Raw genomic sequence first — 20,805 nt, 5'->3', positions numbered from 1 at the left:
CTACAATGATTTTTCGTCAAGTGTGTTGTTTTAACCTTCAACAAGGACCAACCGTAGTCAAATTCGATTCAACTAAAGTTGGAGAAACAGACACCCGCCAGCCACCTGTGTGCAAAGCACGTCGGTAGAACCGGTCTCATGTACGTGGTCATGTAATATTGGTCCGGGCCGCTTCATCCAACAATGCCGCCGAATCAAAATAAGACATTGGTGGTAAGCATTATGACTATTATCGCCCACAACTCATTGTGTTCTACCCGTGCATATCATCTACGCATAGACCTGACTCTGATACCACTGTTGGGGAACGTAGCATGCAATTTCAAAAAAATTACCACGATCACGCAAGATCTATCTAGGAGATGCATAGCAACGAGAGGGGGAGAGTGTGTCCATGTACCCTCGTAGACCGAAAGCGGAAGCATTAGGTTAACGCGGTTGATGTAGTTGAACGTCTTCGCGATCCAATCGAGCTAGTACCGAACGTACGGCACCTCCGAGTTCAGCACATGTTCAGCTCGATGACGTCCCTCAAACTCTTGATCTAGCAGAGGGTCGAGGGAGAGTTCCATCAGCACGACGGCGTGGTGATGGTGATGGTGATGTGATCTACATAGGGCTTTGCCTAAGCACTATTACGCTATGACCGGAGGAGTAAACTATGGAGGGGGCACCGCACACGGCTAAGAGAACAATTGATGTGCTTTAGGGTGCCCCCTGCCCCCGTATATAAAGGAGGAGGGGAGGAGGCCGGCCACAAGGGGCGCGCCAAGGAGAGGGGAGTCCTACTAGGACTCCAGTCCTAGTATGATTCGGCCCCCCTTTTTCCTTCTACCGAAGGGGGAAAAGGGGAAGGAGAGGGAGTAGGAGAAGGAGAGAGGGGTGGCGCCCCCTTCCCTAGTCCAATTCGGCCTCCTCCCAAGTGGGGGGCGCACCAGCCCCTTGAGGGCTGGTTAGCCTCCCTCCTATGGCCCATATGACCCATATCTTTCCCTAAGGGGTTCCGCTAACCCCTCCGGTACTCCGGTATGTACCCGATACACTCCAGAATCCTTCCGTTGTCCGAATACTACCTTCCAATATACCAATCTTTACCTCTCGACCATTTCAAGACTCCTCGTCATGTCTATGATCTCATCCGGGACTCCGAACAAACTTCGGTCACCAAAACACATAACTAATAAATACAAACCGTCATCGAATGTTAAGCATGCGGACCCTACGGGTTTGAGAACTATGTAGACATGACCGAGACACATCTCCGGTCAATAACCAATAGCGGAACCTGGATGCTCATATTGGTTCCTACATATTCTACGAAGATATTTATCGGTCAAACCACAATAACAACATACGTTATTCTCTTTGTCATCGGTATGTTACTTGCCCGAGATTCGACCGTCAGTATCATCATACCTAGTTCAATCTCTTTATCGGAAAGTATCTTTACTTGTTCCGTAATACATCATCCCACAACTAAATCATTAGTCACATTCCTTGCAAGGCTTATAGTGATGTGCATTACTGAGAGGGCCCAGAGATACCTCTCCGATACTCAGAGTGACAAATCCTAATCTCGATCTATGCCAACTGAACAAACACCTTCGGAGACACCTGTAGAGCATCTTTATAATCACCCAATTACGTTGTGACGTTTGATAGCACACAAGGTGTTCCTCCGGTATTCGGGAGTTGCATAATCTTATAGTCAAAGGAATATGTATAAGCCATGAAGAAAGCAATAGCAATAAAACTTAATGATCATTATGCTAAGCTAACGGATGGGTATTGTCCATCACATCATTCTCCTAATTATGTGATCCCGTTCATCAAATGACAACACATGTCTATGGTTAGGAAACTTAACCATCTTTGATTAACGAGCTAGTCTAGTAGAGGCTTAATAGGGACACTGTGTTTTGTCTATGTATCCACACGTGTACCAAGTTTCCGGTTAATACAATTATAGCATGAATAATAAACATTTATCGTGATATAAGTAAATATAAATAACAACTTTATTATTGCCTCTAGGGCATATTTCCTTCAAACATGCCCTGCAAAAACAAGTTAGACATCCTCTACTTTGTTGTTGCAAGTTTTACGTGGCTGCTACGGGCTTCTAGCAAGAACCGTTCTTACCTACGCATCAAAACCACAACGATTTTTCGTCAAGTGTGATGTTTTAACCTTCAACAAGGACCGGTCGTAGTCAAACTCGATTCAACTAAAGTTGGAGAAACAGACACCTGCCAGCCACCTATGTGCGAAGCACGTCGGTAGAACCAGTCTCATGAACACGATTATGTAATGTCGGTCCAGGCCGCTTCATCCAACAATACCACGAATCAAAGTAAGACGTTGGTGGTAAGCAGTATGACTATTATCGCCCTCAACTCTTTGTGGTCTACTCGTGCATATAACATCTACGCATAGACTTGGCTCAGATGCCACTGTTGGGGAACACAGTATTCCAAAAAAAATCCTACGATAACGCAAGATCTATCTAGGAGATGCATAGCAACGAGAGGGGAGAGTGTGTCTACATACCCTCGTAGACCGAAAGCGAAAGCGTTTAGTAACGCGGTTGATGTAGTCGAACATCTTCACGATTCAACCGACCCTAGCACCGAACATATGGCACCTCTGTGTTCAGCACATGTTCTGCACGACGACGTCCCTCGAGCTCTTGATCCAGTTGAGGACGAGGGAGAGTTCCATCAGCACGACGGCGTGGCGACGGTGATGATGAAGTTACCGGCGCAAGGCTTCACCTAAGCACTACGACGATATGACCGAGGTGGTAAACTATGGAGGGGGGCACCGCACACGGCTAAGAGATGTCTGTTATGCCCTTGGGGTGCCCCCGCCTCCGTATATAAAGGGGGAGGCGAGGAGCCGCCCCCTAGGGCGCGCCAAGTGTGGGGAGTCCTACTAGGACTCCCTAGTCCTAGTAGGACCCCACTCTCCTTTTTTTCCTTTTCCAGAGTAGCAAAAGGGGATAAGAGAGAAGGAGTAGGAGAGGGAAAGGGGGGAGCCACCCCCACCCCTTGTCCAATTCGGATTGGCAGGGGGCGCCACCTCCTTGGCCGGCCCTCTCTTCTCCACTAAGGCCCATGATGGCCCATTAACTTCCTGGGGGGGGGGGGGGTTCGGTAATCCCCGGTACTCCGAAACTTAACCGAAACTTCCCGAAACCATTCCGGTGTCTAAATGTAACCTTCCAATATATGAATATTTACCTCTCGACCATTTTGAGACTCCTCGTCATGTCCATGATCTCATCCGGGACTCCGAACATACTTTAGTCATGAAATCACATAACTCATAATACAAATCGTCATCGAACATTAAGCGTGCGGACCCTACGGGTTCGAGAACTATGTAGGTATGACCGAGACACATCTCCAGTCAATAACCAATAGCATAACCTGGATGCTCATATTGGCTCCCACATATTCTACGAAGATCTTTACCGATCAAACCGCATAACAACATACGTTATTCCCTTTGTCATCGGTATGTTACTTGCCCAAGATTCGATCGTCGGTATCATCATACCTAGTTCAATCTTGTTACCAGCAAGTCTCTTTACTCATTCTGTAATGCATCATCCCGTAACTAACTCATTAGTCACATTACTTGCAAGGCTCATAGTGATGTGCATTACCGAGAGGGCCCAGAGATACCTCTCCGATTCACGGAGTGACAAATCCTAATCTTGATCTATGCCAACTCAACAAACACCATCGGAGACACCTGCAGAGCATCTTTATAATCACCTAGTTACATTGTGACGTTTGATAGCACACAAGGTGTTCCTCCGGTATTTGAGAGTTGCATAATCTCATTGCCAGAGGAACATGTATAAGTCATGAAGAAATCAATAGCAATAAAACTAAACGATCATTATGCTAAGCTAACGGATGGGTCTTGTCCATCACATCATTCTCTAATGATGTGATCTCGTTCATCAAATGACAACACATGTCTATGGTCAGGAAACTTAACCATCTTTGATTAACGAGCTAGTCAAGTAGAGGCATACTAGGGACATTCTGGTTGTCTATGTATTCACACATGTACTAAGTTTTTGGTTAATACAATTCTAGCATGAATAATAAAAATTTATCATGATATAAGGAAGTATAAATAACAACTTTATTATTGCCTCTAGGGCATATTTCCTTCAGGAGGCTGAGTCACATGCTGCTTGACGGAGGATGCCCTCCATGCCCACATATTCGCAAAGAGTCTTGCCCGGATGGTCCATGCCCTCGGAAAGGAGCAATCTCAGGCGGTCCGTGCCCTCATCGGACGACCCTGTAAAGAGGAGAAGGACGATGCCGACTACATATCGGACAACTCGAGAAGTGAGCAGATTCGGCTCGATCCATATTGCATCTTCTATTGTTATTTCCGCGACAGAGACTATAAGGGCAAGGGCAAGGGTAGCAATGTGTGAACTTCCTCCATAACTGTGGTATTTAGAACATGTCAATTTTTGAATGTCCGATGGCATGTATGATCAACTATTCATATGCTATGTGTGCGATCTAGGTGAACTATGATACGTCTCCAACATATCTATATTTTTTTATCGTCTTGTGCTATTATATTATTAACCTTGGATACTTTATATGTATTTTTATTCTATTTTATATCATTTTTGGGAACTAACCTATTAAACCAGTGCCTAGTGTCAGTTGTTGTTTTTTGCTTGTTTTTTGGTTTCCAGAAAATCAGTACCAAACAGAGTCCAAACGTTACGAAACTTTTTGCTGGTTTTTTATGGACAAAAGAGACCCTATAAGCTTCAGGAGGGACCAGACGGCAAGCGAGGAGATGGCAAGGCAACAGGGTGTGCCCTGTTACCTTGTGGGCCCCAAATGGCTTCGTCTAACCTAATTCCACTTCTATAAATTCTTAAATATTGGAAAAGCAACAGAGAGCCACCTGAAACACTTTTTCCGCCGCCGCAATCTTTTGTTCTTCTGCAATCCCATCTGGAGGCCTTTTTCGGTACTCTGCCAGAGGGGGAATCGATCATGGATGGCCTCTACATCAATCTTGTCGCCCTTTCGATGACACGTGAGTAGTTCACCACAGACCTACGGGGCCATAGCTAGTACATGTACCTAGATGGCTTCTTCTCTCTCTTTGATCTTCAATACAATGTTCTACTCGATCTTCTTAGATTTCTATCCTATGTAATCTTCTTTTGCGGTGTGTTTGTTGGGATCCGATGAATTATGAGTTTATGATCAAATTATTCATTGAAAGTAGTTGAGTTTTTTTTCTAAACTTTATTATGCATGATTGTGATAGCTTTGTATTTTTATCCAATCTATCTGTTTGGTTTGGCCAACTAGATTGATTTATCTTCAGTGGGAGAGGTGCTTTCTAATGGGTTCAATCTTGCGGTGTCCTCACCTTGTGACAGAAGGGGTGACGAGGCATGTATTTGTATTGTTGCCTTTAAGGATAAACGATGATGTTTATTCATATTGCTTGAGTTTACTTTGTCTACATCATGTCATCTTGCTTAAGGCATTACTCTATTTTTCATGAACTTAATACCGTAGATGCATGATGGATAGCGGTCGATTGGTGGAGTAATAGTAGCAGATGCAAGCAGTAATCGATGTACTTATCACGGACGTGATGCCTATATTTGTGATCATTGCCATGAATAAGATCATAACTATGCATTTTTTTATCAATTGACCAACAATAATTTGTCTACCCAACATATGTTATTGTTTAAAGAGAGAAGTCTCTAGTGAAAACTATGGCCTCCGGGTCTACTTTAATCATATTGCTAAAACCAAAAATACCTTGCTGCAATTTTATACTTTTTATTTTACTTTTGTTTTTATGTATCTACCAATACAAGATTTAATCCTCGCAAGTAACGAGTTCAGGGGATTGACAACTCTCTTGCCCGTGTTGGGTGCAAGTATTTGCTTTTATGTGCGTAGGTATTGAAGATAAGAATTTGCGTGGTTCCCTATTGGTTCGATAACCTTGGTTCTCACCAAGAGAAATACTTCTCTGCTACTATATTGCTTCACCCTTCCTTTTCTGAGAAAATTCTAACGCAGCTCACAAGTAGCAAACTACACATGTTTATTCTACGTTGCATTAGAGTGTATTGATTAAAGGATTTGCTGTGAGGGAGACGGTTATGGACTTGAACATTTGAGGGTAACCGGTCACTGTCCATCAATGCGTTGGTAGATATATAGGGCTGGATTTCCCCAATCCGGTTGTAGTAGATGCTCTAACAAGTAACATGTTGTGACTTATGGAGATTATAACTAAAGGGGGGCCATTATGTAGGTAATGCAACGGCCATCATTGTCGATTGCTATCACTTGCATATGAGTTCAGTTCAGTTCGGTTTGAATACTGTCCTCGAGAAGCAAATGGTGTTGTACATGAATTAACTTATCCTGCTAGATTTAGCTTTTGTAGTGAGTGGATTGATGATCCTCCGAATGTTTTACTTTCTTTGCTGGATGTAGTTAGCGTTATCACATGCAAACAGCAAGTTTTAGGACCAATTATTTTGGCAGTTTAAAAAATAAGCCACCTCCTCCCCAGCTTTTCCTATAAGCCATCTCTCTTATTCATTGGGACTTCTAAACTAGTTATGGAATAATTAATTTAGAAGTCTCAACAAATTTTGGGATGGCTTATTTTTTAAGCTGGAAGAAGCAGCTTATTTTTTAAGCCGTCTAAAAGAACCGGCCCTTAGTTGTAGGAAAAAACAAGCAACATGTCATTTTTTTTTTTGAGAATGTGGTCATATTTTCAGATATAGAAAAAACTGGACGGCCTACAGCCGTCCGATCACGTCGACCTTTTTCTTCGAATGCAATCCGATCACGTCGACCTTGTGGTGCCCGCACACCACTCTGGGAAAAAAATCGAACCAAGCCACGAGAAGGGACAGGCCACTACCATGGCGGCCGCGTGCTTCCACCTTCGCCTCTGCCCCCGCTTCCGCGCCTTCGCGTCCTTCTCCTATCGCCCCCTCCTCGCTACCCACCCCAGGACCCTGCCCCTACGACGCACCGGGCCGGCTACGCCGCTCGCCGCCCGCACGCGCCGCGGGTTCGGCTCCTCCACGGCCGCCGCCCCGCCCAACGAGGATGACGACTTTGCCACAGGTTAGCAGCCGCTTCCAGGAACTCTTCGATACTCGGATTGTAGCTTCCATCTCTAATTCTCTTACTAAGTTGTTGTTATTGCACGGTGTAGCTGCGGACCTGCGGTTCGAGCCGCCGCTCAAGGTAGTGCAGTACCCAGACCCCGTCCTGCGCGCACGCAACAAGCGCATCAACACCTTCGACGACAACCTTCGCTCCCTCGCGGACGAGATGTTCGATGTCATGTACAAGTGAGTCTGACGTAGAACCTTGTCCCTTTTACCTTGCTCTGCTGTGCGCACCGGAGCTGTTTGATGAAATTCACATGAGGTTGCCGTGCCACTTTCTTTACTAAATATGCACGGTATTGTTAATTTGAGCACCACTGGCTTGTAGAAGTCCATATAGTGCTCTGATTTTTGCCTCTTCCTGTATACACTGACTTTCCATACACCCCGAGAGTCGCTAGGTGGTTAGGGACCTTGACACTATCAATCGATAGACAAGAGATGCACATGTGTGCACATCTCCTATGTTCTCTAGTATTTTATAGGCATTGTTCTTGTCAAATTAGCAAATTGAGGCGTCATTTATACTCATGAGGCTATCTGAGGCTGTGAGTCCTGGAATGGTCAGGTAGTTGTGCATGAGTGCACATGGTGCTACTGCTATAATTAATAGTTTTTTTATCTGGGCCATATGTCATATTACTCATTTACTTATGGTGGACCTGAAATGCCTTAGTCATCTTCTAGTGGGTGCAAACATCGAATCATAACCTGCTCATAGGCCTCTCCGCTGTTTTTAGAAAGGATTGACCTGGTTTCATGCTACAGGACTGATGGCATTGGTCTCTCGGCACCACAAGTTGGAGTGAACGTGCAGCTCATGGTATTCAACCCAGCTGGAGTGAAAGGGGAAGGAGAGGAAATTGTCCTTGTCAACCCAGTAGTTTACAAGTTCTCGAAGCGCTTGTCAGTCTATGAAGAAGGGTGCTTGTCGTTCCCTGGAATATATGCCAATGTGCTGGTGAGAGTAGCCTTTATCTTTGCTCTTATTAAGATCTACGTTGTTGGCTGTGTCTGTTCACCTCTTGAGTTACTAGGAATTACTGGTTGCCATCCATTCTATGGAGGACATACGGTTGAGTCAATTTTATATTTTCGAGACAACTTTTCAACATGTGCACAAAACCCAGGTGCTATGGTGGAATAAACATTTAACTGATAACTAGATCATACCCTGCGCATTGCTGCAAGAATCAATTGAAATACATTTTAAGTAGATTTAGTTGTATGTGATATAAATTTTAAATTAAGAATATAACTAAAATTTGAAATACTATATTTTGGTTAGATTTAGTTCTTTTCGGATAGGAAATTTAAATTTGTAATATAAGAACTAAATTTGAAATACATATGATTTACTATATTTAGTCATTGAGCTGAGTCTTTTCTCATGCATATTTGTATGTTGAGACTGGGCCTTTTCCATGCATGTGTGCATGTTGAGGGAAATAGATTAGTGGGGGCTAACTATTTAGATATAGAAGATATGTGCAGAAATAACTTATGTGGAAAAGCACACGCATTAGCTAGAAAGATACATCTTTCATGTGTTGAATTTAATATTTGTCTCATTTGTCATGTGTTGCTTAATTCCAAATTCTGTATATTGTTATAGAAAAAATCCACTTTACAACCCTGAACTATTGCAGGAGCCAGGAGTTCATTTTTCAAACTTGAACTGTAAATCTGGTTGTTTGAACATTGAACTCTTTAATGAGTTTACTTTATCCCTGGCTCTCTCAAGTGGTTTTGTGCTGACTGAGAGAACTCGTGCCATCATCTTGCCATGTCAGCAACTTAAGTGAAAAAAGTAAGAATTAAATAATTCAGACAATAAAAGGAAATAATAATAATAATAACAATAATCAGTTTTTTGGAAAGATGTCTAACTTCCAAGCAATTCACAAATAGTAGAAAGTCAATCAGAAAAACCAGATTCTCTTATTTTTTAGTGAAAGAAAAAAAAGCAGATTCAGTAGTTCTCAGATGACATGTAGCTAAACTTTTTTTAGTGTCAGTTTGAAAAACCCAAGTTCCAAAAAGGTTTTTTTTGGTAGTCAAACTGAAAAAAGATTCATCAATAGTCAATCCAAAAAAACTTCTCCCCGAATTTCCTAAATAGTTCACTTTTTGTAAAAATAGATACAACCTCCGATCCGAATTAATTGAGACAGCCTCTATGCAATGTCCATTTTACATTGTATAGAGGCTGCTTCAATTAATTCGGATCGGAGGGAGTATTATTTTTACTGATTTCTTGATTTTTTTAATGTTTTAATTAAGTTGCTGACAAGGCAAGAGTAAAGTGATCCACATATCTGCCCTATGTCATGTCAGTCTGCGCAAAACCACTTGGGATAGGGCCAGGGGTAAACTGATTCAAGAGTTCAAGATTCGAAAGTAAACTTCTGCAATTTCAGGGTTAGAAGGTTGTTTTTTTTCATTTTTATAATCACCAAGAAATATTAGTGATATTTATCAGCCACATAGCCATCTGAAATTAAACCTGCACCAGCACTCTAAATATAATTTCAGTTTGCATTAACTTTAAAGCAAGTATGACCTGCATGGCTGCATTACTGCAAATAGATTGTGTTTTCACAAGTCCAAATTGCTACTGAAAAAACCTGAGTACATGAGATTTAGAGTTTAAAGCTTGTTAACATAGACCATACTTATTATCTTAACTATCTATATTATGTCACTAAGCGTTCATATATACGACAAAAGTATCAGATATCTAACAAATGATGGGAGTAGATAAGTTAGGGAATGCAACTAATATCCACCTTTGTTGATCCTATCATAGTACTCTTTATATTTAGTATTTGCGTTCTTCTGAAAAAGGAGGATTTTACTAATTTATGGGATATGGCATTTGCAATTATCTTTCACCACTGTGCTATGCAGAGACCAGACACTGTTAAAATTGATGCTCAAGATGCTAGTGGAGCAAAGATCAAAGTTAAATTATCAGAACTATCTGCAAGAGTTTTCCAGCATGAGTTTGATCATTTACAGGTATGAGCTTAACCTTGATCAAACTTAATTTTATCATGTATTTATGTAAGATTTTTGAATTAAATCGTCCACTAGCCAACTAAATGAGTTCATTTACAGGTATGAGTTCATTTATGTGAATGACATATTCAATGGCCAACTAAACTTTACTTCACTGTCCATGTTACTTTTGATCCAACAAACCAATTGGGTCTAAGGACACCTCAATTTACATAATGAAGGGCTTATATTGGTGTGTGAACACATTCAGCACTATAGTCACATGACCACTCACCATCAACTTGTGGATTTGCAGGGAATCCTTTTCTTTGACAGAATGACTATGGATGTTGTTGAGAGCATACATGAGCAGCTGAAGGTTAGTAACTGTGAATCCGAAGTTGGTGTAGTTACACTGGGAATATCATTTGATATTAGTTATTGTGCTTATTATATGCTCTCTCAAAAGCCAGCAGTGTTGTAATTATTGGAATAGTGGGGCGCTGCAAATAAGACACTAATGTCCCTCCAAATTTTGCTTTTCTTTTGGGAGAGCATAGAAGCACTAATTTGCTTGTTATCAACAGGGCTGTTCATGATGAAGATATGATCCTTTTTTTTTTGTAAATGTGTTAGTCTTTCTTGGTTGGAGTTTTTTTTTAATGCTTTGTTGGCTGGAGTTACATGACTTTGGGTTTTTGGTTTGTTAAGGTTTGGTATATTTGCTGAATGACATGGCATAATATTTCTTGAAGCATGTGCGCGTGTGTTTATGATTTGTTATGCCGTATCTCATTTTGTAACTTTGCTTACGCCTAGTCGAACTTTCTCATTTCCAATAGAGTCTGGAGGACAAATACGTGGAAATAACAGGACAAGCAAGCCCTGAAACCATATCAAACTACAGAGGGACAAAGGATGTCGTTAGTTTTTCAAGATGATTGCGTCAGTCTTCTTCATCTTAAACATGCCTGGTTTGTGTGTCTTTTCATGCTCTATTAAGCAATTCTGAAATCTTTGTCTGCTACTGTACAAACAGGTTCTGCAAACTTTCCAAGTGCATCATCAAGCTGAGCTACAAATTCAAGTGTTTGTGGAACTGTTTGTTGGTGCATACACTGCTGTCATTCTAGTTTTGGCAGTTTTGCTATGTCTAGTTATGTACAACATTAATCAAATTGTACACAGAAATTTCACTATTTATGAATGAAGTATTATTTTCCAACAATGAATATCTGAATAGTATTTTGCATGCTATGATATTGGGGATATACTGTACTTTCTCTCTTTCCACGAGATTGTGTTGACCTCTTCTTTTCTCAAAATTTAAAGTACAAAGCAAAGATTACATCCTGGCCGTAGTTGTAACAACCAAATAACTGAGCCATGAATGTGTATTTTATACAATGGCAAGTTCATAGCCTTTAACTGGATAATGCGCAGTGATGTTAGTGCATCTCTTGCATTGGCCAGCATGTATTATACGTACTTGAGAACACATCATATGCTAGTATATCTTTGTATAACATGGCTGTATGGCCCCATGTATTTTGCCATTATGTTTGTTTCTGGCATAGCGATATTTATATCAAACAATGCACTAAGAAATCCTAATCTTTCCGTGGTGGCAAATCTGGTGCAATGAAGTCCATGCAAACATGAAACTTCTTCACAAGCTGTTTGATCAACATAAATAAGGATTATTGGGGAAAGTGTTGCTTGAAAGCACATTGGTAGTAATATCTCAATAAGAATGGTGGTTGTGGTATATTTTCATGTTTATCAATTGACTTACTCCCTCCTTCCATCTATATAGGGCCTAATGCGTTTTTCGAGGCTAACTTTGACCAAATATTAGAGCAATAATATATGACATGCAACTTACACAATGCACACCGTTAAATTCATGTGTGAAAGGAGTTTTCAATGATATAATTTTCACATTGTGCATGTCATGTACTATTAATCTTGTCAATAGTGAAAGACGGTCTTAAAAAACGCATTAGGCCCTATATAGATGGAAGGAGGGAGTACATTGAGTTTACATGTGTGCTAGCATTATGTATGATGAAATTCCCTAATAATATGGTTTGATGTGATCTTCATACAAAACTCTACTTTTAAATAATAATCTGTTATAGTTAAGAAATGTGGTTAATGTAGATAGTTACATCCATTCCAAAATAGATGTGTGAATTAGTCTTGGTATTTAAATATTGTAATTTTGCTTCCTGATGGCAGCACTTTATTTATTTAGTGTTGGTCGTGATAATTTAGAGATGGGTATATAAGCTGTATGGGCCAACTATGTAAAAGTTAATGCCTTAGCTCATCCGAGTGCATGGAACTGACAGGCAATTAGATTAGAAGTTATAATAATGATGGAAAGACAGTAAAAATGCTTATGCGTTAACATGTTGGCTGTCCACCTAGAAGTGAGATCACATTGTAAGGTTCAGTAAGTGTTGCGCCAATCTACGTATCTTCCATTATAGCTTATATTTGTTGTTCCCTTATTCAAAGATAGCTGATTCTCGCCGAGTTATAATGCTAGAAAGATGGTAAAAATGCTTATGCGTGATCATGATAACCTACTCCCTCCATTACTTAATATAAGACGTTTTTTAGTTACGGAGGGAGTAGTTAACAAATGGTCACTTCTCTGTCATGTTCTAATGGTTAATTTGCTTTCACTCATTCTATTTTTACACCATTATTATCTAATTAAGTTGATCTATTTGAACTTTTTTTTTCTATCTGTCCGTCAAAATCTTTCTAGCTAAATCTAAAAACACACACATTTCCTTTTCGCGCTGCACTGCTACATGTTTTGAATACAGAATGTGTATGTTGCAAATGCTTTTAGCATTTGTTGCTTAGAAGCTGGATGTATTGTACTTGTTCATTCTTCTAACAGTTCATTTTAATATCATTTTTCTGTTCCTTCTGCCCAAGTGCCAAAACAAACTTTTCCTTCGATTAATCAATCAGTATACTTTGTTGGTCATCTAAACATATTATATTGTAGCAATCTGTTTCTGAATCTTAATTGAGTTATTGCATATTGTACATTCAACATTGTCATTGGGATTCTTGGGTCGTTAACATTTGCTTCACCTTTACAGATGCTGGCACTGTTTTTATTAAATAGTAGGGTGTAGCAATGTGCAAAAGTGCTGTACTATTATTTTTTAACACTTAATACTTTGTATTAGCATAGAATAACATGCGCTATATTTTTTCAGCTCACACATATAATCTGCCTGCCTGCCCATTTTATATGAAAATATCTATGTTTCCTTTACCACAAACATGACACACTTGCTGTGATAACAAAACATAAATTAACTGTGTATATATGCACATGACGAAGCAATGGTGCAAAGGGTCGGAAGCATCACAACGACCACTCATGAATAAGCACCAACTAATGGATGAGGATACTATCTGTGTTTCAGCATATGTCATGGTATGACTGCAAGTTGTTCCCAGCAGGTTTTCCAATCTGCAGACAAGCTATGGGAGGGATGGTTGGAGTGAAGAGTTCCCCAAAAGCTTGCCAACAGAATGGATTGTTTAGGTGGTAGTGGGCTATTTGCACGGGTTTAAGTTGTACTCCGGTAAGTGTGATCCCTGAACAAGGTGAGCTGTCACTGCATGCAAAATGGAGAGGCTTGATTGTAAATGTCCCTCTGATGTTCTCATACTGAACGCCTGATACTGCCACTGCTGATGTTTGATTTGTGCAGGTTCTTTTGTCGCAATAGAACTGGTCTATCATAATAGGTGTTTGAACTTCGGAGACTTGTATGTTTGAGAACCTTATGTCTTGAACCAGTCCTATACCACCCTGCAAGGAGAATTCAATTGGTTTAGCTCAGTAGGTATTATGAGTTTATTCTGCATGCTCTTTCTTTAATTATTGATCTTACCTGCCAGGTCTTGATTCTGACACCAGTCATTGTTCTGAACATGTTGACATCTCTTACTGTTACATTAGAGACGCATGCTTTTGTGTTGTCCCGGCCTAGTCCACCAATGCTGATTCCATGGCCTGGTCCACAATTCACATTGTGTATGTATATGTTGCTACATCCTGTCTGGATGGAGATGCAATCGTCACCTGCATGGAACAAGACAAAAGATGCCATGTGATCTGTGCTATATACTCATTGTACTACTTTTGTGTAACTGCAAAAGATGCTTCGATACGATTCGCCACCCTTTTCCAGTGTACCCTAAGTCTGGAACTGTCCGCTGCACTGCAGAGCTTGCAGAACAGAGGGACATGCTTTCAGTTGATCATATGCCTTATATTATAGTTTGTTGGAATATATAAATTGTCTTGTGTTCTCAAATTCTGGTTGAAGATATGTTTCACGTGGACACGTGTTGGCAAAAAAAATTGCTGAACATAATATGAATGCATGCTAGATTGGCAAAACAAAATTCTTCTTGAAGTTAGTCATAAAGAGGAATTACCGCAAGCCAAGTTGGTATGATGAATGCTGACATCTTTGGAGTTCTGCAGGTGTATTCCGTCGGTGTTGAGACTGTTCTCAGGGGAGGATATTGTCAGGTCGTGGACCAGCACCCCTTGACAGTTGTCAAACTTGAGATGGCACTGTGAGCTGTTGACAATTGTGATGCCAGCCACTACGACATTTGAAGAACCATAGAACCTCAATGCCTGCATCAGAGTATGGAATCAAAACTGCCAGATGTTTGTTTTGGTATACAGTACTGAATGTGCACTAAAGATAGTGATCTTACCGTAGGTTTAACCCGTGGCATCCTTTCAAGCTCCTGATTGTACTGCTGGAATGTATCCAAGGTTAGTGATTAATAGACCAACTTTTGAATTGAGTGATCTAGTAATACTAGATGGTCGGGTCTTACTGTGTCGTCATCCTCATCGTCATTTGGGTCTGAGTAGGTCCACCACTGTTGCCCCCTACCATTTATGGTGCCACTGCCTTGAATTGATAACCCACTTAGTTTGGTGAATTCAAGCCATTGAAGCAAGCCAGAACCCCATGCTTTAGCATTTGTTGGGGCTAAGATCGTCCCTTCGAGCTGCAAAATTAGCACAACATTTAACCCCGTTATGTTTTTGTCTTTCACCTTTGCCAGATTGGAGTTTGTTTCTCTTTGTACACATGAAAATTTCGTTTCATTTCTATTTTCAAACATCCCACCACTTGAAACCTGCCGCGGCGTGATCTTAGACGTAGAAATAATTTAAATTACTCCCTCCAATCCTTATTACTTGTCGCTCAAACAGTCGAACGGATGTATCTAGATGTATTTTAGTGCCAGATACATCCATTTAAGTGACAAGTACATAAATATAAGACGTTTTAGAGACTTGTATGGTCACTCTAAAACATCTTATATTTGTGAACAGAGGAAGTATCAATGTGGCATTGGAAATGTTTTACGGTCTTAAACATGAAAACACTTCGAATTATTTTGATATATCAAATGTAGCATTGGAATCTGTTACATGCTCATAACATCAAGAGATCATTTTCCCTGCATATGTAAGAGTACATAGGAGTTGTGTTGTTCAATGCAGGTACATATTTGTATGTTAGTATGTTAGTATAGAATCTAGAAGAAAGGGAGGCAAGGGGAAAGCTTTCTCAGGTGCATATTTGGCATTAGGTGCAGAATTACCTGGAAAAGAATGTTTGGTTTGCAGTAAGGCCCAGAAAAGGAGATTGGCCCAACAAGGAACTCTAGTTCTGATGGTACGAGAACTGTAGACGCTCCCAGCTTGCACGCAGCAGCCCACGCTGCTTGAAAAGCCTGCATGCACACTAATTTATTAGAGGTTTGTTCTCAAAAGACTAGACTAAGCTAATCATAGTACTCCTATATAGTTCCACTGTGCCCCTATGGTTTTGTCGGAGTGAAACAATCCTAAACCGTACCCAGAAAATGAGGATTTCTTTTGGCTGAAAAGAAACCCAAATACACTGTTAAATGTTGGTTGAAGCTTAATTTTTGGAAACTTTCAATGCATCTCCCAATTTCCATGAATTTAACCACCATTGATTTTTATTTTCTGGTGTGTATTTTGGATTTCAAGTATGCCTCTACATAAAACATTTCAATCTTTTTAAGAAAAAAATTTAAGGAACTGGTTTTTCCAGAACTATATAACACTAAAAAAAGGTATAGTTGGTCGATCCCAATTTTTGCCATCGATATGTTTCCCGCGTGCAAACAATATTTTGAAAAAATATCGATGTTTTTCTTGCGAACCCTGAATATATTCTTCAGTTTTTTGTTAACCCTGACTTGATGCCCACTTTGTTCACCAAGAGAACGTGATTCCTCAAAAAGGGGAAGCCGTACCAGCTTGAAGTGTGGACATGTGAAGGACAGAACAATCCAAAAAGAAACAAATAAAATTTCCGGCAAGCACAGGCAGTCATGCAAATACTGACTACAGAAAGGTATGTCACTAGTGACAATTTCCTGCGGCTCTGCACTGGAAATCATGTGAGAGTAGTCGATGATCATGGATCATAGGACAGTAATCATGCGTGGGTAATGGGCAGTGCAAAATGGAATTGGCAGTGAGAATTTCTGAGTCGGGGAATGCATGATGCTACACAAGTTAGCGAATTTTCTCTCGATAAAACAGCAATTTGAGGGGCAGTGATGTTGACCAACCTTTGTATCGTCTGAAATTCCATCACCCTTGGCTCCGAAATCAACCACGTTAAACACCGCGCCTGGTGAGGCTGAGGCCGCAGGTGGTGGCTGCGGCGGTGGCTGCCTGCCCTTTCCACAGCTTGGAGATGAAGGCTGTGGACTTGTATGTCCATTGCCTTTGGCAGGGCTCGGCTTGGGGCTCGGGCTCGGGCTCGGACTTACAGGTACATTGGGGCTTGGCTGGTATGGCGTCTGGTGTCCTTTGCCAACACCAGGGGGGGCTGGTGGCGGGCTTCGCCGGTTGCCCCCGTGCTGCCGGTGGGAGCTGCCCTTCTTTGCCTTCCCTTTCTTCTTGAGCAGAGAGGAGCTCGGCGAGCTCCTTGGCCTCCAATGCTTGCCTCTCCTCGCGTCACAGACATCAATGGTGGAGCATAGAGCAAGCAAGACAAGGAGAAGCAGGAGGCCGAAGCCTTTTACTCTGAGCTTCATCCTTGTGTCTGTTGTACCTGTTGGCTAGCTGTGTGGAGAGTGTTTGTACGTGCTTGGGGAGTAGATAGATAGACAGCATACACAAGAGGTGTGGATTGCTTGTGAGGAGGGAAAGACAGAGGCTTCTCTTTAAATAACAAGCTTCAGATTCAGGGCTGCCACGTTTGCGCCTCCCTCTCAAGATTAGATGAAAATGAATGCGGGAAATGGGGCCCCAACTCACGTGCATGCAAAGGTCTTGTAGCTGCACAGGGAATTGGTAAGTGATGTCTTCTTGTTGCTTATGCTCCTCGCCATGATCATGTATGCTTGGCAATTTGTTTACGGCGGTTATTCAGTGAGAACTTGTCGGTGGTGAACCACATCTATTATGACATATTCAGTAATCTCTCTCTGCTATAATCACATCTATACCCTTTGCTCCGCATCTTCTTTGACACCGATTTACTGGAACAGGAATGAAGCATACGATTTATTCACGAGCAGATTTTGTGGGGAAACAAAACGGCCGTTCTCCTTTATATATATCCTTCCCTGTGGTCCAAGAGATCACGTGCAATTAGAGCGCTAGTATGTCCAGTTTGGCAGCTAATCCAAGATCCATATGCATTATGGAGGATACCAAGGTGATGCACAAACCCAGAGTCTATATATTGGCTGCCTTCATATTGTGAGACTCACTTGTCAATAGGACATTAGGACATCCTTTTTTTATTGACCCTGCTAAAATGTCCTTTTCATTCAAAATCGCCATATCAATTGTGATTATGCTGATCGGCCCAATATGAGGACTCTGCTAGAGTTTGCTCTTACTAATATACGGAATTACTAACGCTCACATGCATCTCGCTGAACCAAAATATTTTTTGTTCTGTTTACAGCTCTAAGAAACAAGGAGGGAAGCAAGTAAAAAAAAAGTCATCTCAGGCAAGCCTAACAGCTCATTTGCTTTGCAGAATTTAGTCAGTTTACCCAGATGGCTATGAATGTGCTTTACCCGGCATCCTCGGCGGTTTTGCCCCCGTGTTCAATGATAGACATGGTTGTCCGTACGTTTAATCTATAGAGGTGCCATGCCAGATCCCTGCTCCTTTGTTTTTAAGCTGTGGAAGATTGATGCGTCTCTGCCATGCCATGGCTGTGCACGCAGTGCAGTTATGCGTATGTGCCCACTTTTCGATCGGTTGCCAAAACCAAAGGCAGACATGTGATCGATCACTGACGGGACGAGCTAGCATCTAGCCGAGGCGGAGGCTAGTCCGTTTCTGAACCAAGCATACGTACTCCCGTGCCCGTGGCAGCCAACGGTTTTGAGCTGCTCGCGCACATCAACCTTGTACGTGAAGGTGAAGGTGAAGCTGGTGGGAACGAAGCCCACCGAATTAACGTGTGGCCATGAACAGGGCAAGAGGGCGCGGTAAGACGAGCGCGCGGACTGGCGCGCACATGCCCGGCTCACATGGGGGCAACGGTCACGGGCGTCACGCAAGGGCCGCGCGTTTGTCCGCGCATCGCCCGGGCCGCAACCGCTGCCTGCCCGCATGCGGACGCCGTCGCAATCTCCGATTCCCTTCTCCCGTGCTCCTTGTCCAATCATTCATCCATACATCCATCTCCGCCATGCCGCTCATGGCCGTGCATCCATCGCTTATTAATACAGTAGTTGGCTTCCAAAATAGGTTGCCCCGCTCGGTCGGTGACTTGATCAGCCGTGACCTCTCCCCTAGGACAATGGTCGATGCCCACATTTTCAGCGCTATCTCCGTCTCCAAGACGATCGATCTCCACAGCCTACACGTCTCTTAGTGGTTGTTTGGCTAACAAATATTAGCCATGGGATTATACAGAACGTGTTTTTAGCTGATGTTTAGCAAAACCGGTTTTACAAATTATTTTATGTAAAACCAGTTTATAGAAAAATATGTTTGGCTTGCTCTTGAGTCCTGACTCCTCCCGTGACCTTCCCTCGATAAAATACTCTTGCCGTGACTTTCTCTTTCTCTCTTAATTCCTCGACTTGACCATTGGAGACGGTACGCGGGCTCCAACATCTATTCCTCCTCTGTTTTCGGTCCTCAGAGCATTACTAGTAGAGCCCTCAAACGCTCAAACCCCTAAAAATAACTGATTTTTTTACAGTTTTCGTCGAAAAAAAGCCGTAGACTAGAATCCTTTAACCCTCAAACCCTCAAATTTTTGTAAAGGTCCAACCCTCAAACCCTCTCCCAATCCTCAAAAATAAGGGTTGGGGAGCAAAACCTACTCCAACCCTCATTTGACGGTTATACTCGCGCGGGAGGGAAAAATCCTTCCAACTCCCGCGCCCACGCTCGCGACCGCCGCTGCTAGTCACCCTCGTCTCCGGCGGCCGCCCCGTCGACCTCCCGCGCGCAACGACAACGTCGTTCATGGGGAATATTCCGTTATAAGGGTTGGGTTTGAGGGTTCTAATCTTTGCCCCTGTTTTTCAATCCGTAAAAGTGCACAAAAAAAATCATTTTTGGACCCTTAAAACGCTAGTGAGGGTTCAAGGGTTTGAGGGTTCTACTAGTAATGCTCTCAGTCCCTCAACGCCATTACTCGCCTTCCCTTGGACCGACCTTGGACGACTCCACGCGCAGCCGCCAGTACGTGCTTCACTTCTGCTCATACTAGTCAAGTACGTATACGACCATCGCGGGCGTTGGGTACTTGCCTGAAGTACTCCAGGTCTCGGTGTTCTACGTGCCATGTACCCCATACATGTCGAGAGACTTGAGGGAGGTGCAGTCGTCCTTGTCCAGCATGAGCTCGCGCGCGCCCTTGCTGACCATGCGGTTTCAGGAGCTCGCCGAGGGTGCCGTCGCCGTCGGGGCGCTCCTGGCCGCCATCCCGTATGTGGTCTTTATATACACCGATCAGCCGGTGACATGCCACAGGTGACGCACATCACCGATGGCGTCGATACATCATCCTAGCTCCGGCCGCGAGCCAGCGGAATCCTGGGCGCAAACGCAGCGACGGCCATGTCGTGGCCGGAGGACGAGCACGACTACTCGAGGAGCATCCTTACCAGACAGCGGCACATCGATGCGTTCATGGCCATAGCCGAGGCTGGAGGACGAATCGCGAGGAGTATCATATCAGGCAGCGGAGATGTGACGCGGCGTCGGCCATGCCGTGGCAGGTTGGAGGACGCCGATTAGTTGCGATGGAGTATATGCAAATCAAGCTTTTACAAAAACGACTAATAGTCGTTTTTCTATAAACGCAGATTTTGAGGTTTTCGAAAATCAAGTATTCCAAAAACGCAAATTAGTTAGAGCATCCAAACGAGATTTTATTCTGTTAGCCTCTGTTCTTGGTTTATAGAGAATTCGTTTTCTATGTACCACCTATCCAAACAACCCCTTAGGAAGAGTTTGGTAGCCCACATATACCTCAGCGAG

At 42.5% G+C, this 20,805-nt stretch overlaps 2 protein-coding genes and 1 long non-coding RNA gene across 5 annotated transcripts; 2 read left to right on the top strand and 1 right to left on the bottom strand.

The window, feature by feature from the left end:
• The first annotated feature begins 6,886 nt into the window (after positions 1 to 6,886).
• Positions 6,887 to 11,450, top strand: LOC123061560 (peptide deformylase 1B, chloroplastic). Its single transcript, XM_044484722.1, has 7 exons — positions 6,887 to 7,175; positions 7,267 to 7,405; positions 7,991 to 8,183; positions 10,133 to 10,243; positions 10,539 to 10,601; positions 11,065 to 11,167; positions 11,262 to 11,450. Exons 1-6 carry the CDS (start codon positions 6,968 to 6,970, stop codon positions 11,161 to 11,163), a joined length of 813 nt encoding a protein of 270 aa, XP_044340657.1. The 5' UTR covers positions 6,887 to 6,967; the 3' UTR covers positions 11,164 to 11,167; positions 11,262 to 11,450.
• A 2,032-nt stretch (positions 11,451 to 13,482) lies between these two features.
• LOC123061559 (polygalacturonase At1g48100) lies at positions 13,483 to 17,561 on the bottom strand. Of its 2 annotated transcripts, none has more exons than XM_044484720.1 (7): positions 16,907 to 17,561; positions 15,902 to 16,033; positions 15,122 to 15,298; positions 14,996 to 15,040; positions 14,705 to 14,912; positions 14,155 to 14,345; positions 13,483 to 14,072 (listed from the first exon to the last, which is right to left on the bottom strand). In XM_044484720.1, exons 1-7 carry the CDS (start codon positions 17,375 to 17,377, stop codon positions 13,677 to 13,679), a joined length of 1,620 nt encoding a protein of 539 aa, XP_044340655.1. In that variant the 5' UTR covers positions 17,378 to 17,561; the 3' UTR covers positions 13,483 to 13,676. The 2 variants fall into 2 exon arrangements, with proteins under 2 accessions (XP_044340655.1, XP_044340656.1); XM_044484721.1 differs by having other exon boundaries at positions 14,996 to 15,037; positions 16,907 to 17,558.
• LOC123061561 (uncharacterized) lies at positions 15,015 to 18,446 on the top strand. 2 transcript variants are annotated; one of them, XR_006429120.1, is made up of 3 exons: positions 15,015 to 15,056; positions 17,834 to 18,003; positions 18,259 to 18,446. It is a non-coding gene; the product is annotated as an uncharacterized lncRNA (long non-coding RNA). The 2 variants fall into 2 exon arrangements; XR_006429119.1 differs by lacking the exon at positions 15,015 to 15,056 and adding an exon at positions 17,417 to 17,636.
• Positions 18,447 to 20,805: the final 2,359 nt, after the last annotated feature.

The sequence above is a fragment of the Triticum aestivum genome, chromosome 3A (assembly GCF_018294505.1).
Source record: "Triticum aestivum cultivar Chinese Spring chromosome 3A, IWGSC CS RefSeq v2.1, whole genome shotgun sequence".
Taxonomy (NCBI): domain Eukaryota; kingdom Viridiplantae; phylum Streptophyta; class Magnoliopsida; order Poales; family Poaceae; genus Triticum; species Triticum aestivum.
This window is presented reverse-complemented; position numbering and strand designations above follow the sequence as displayed.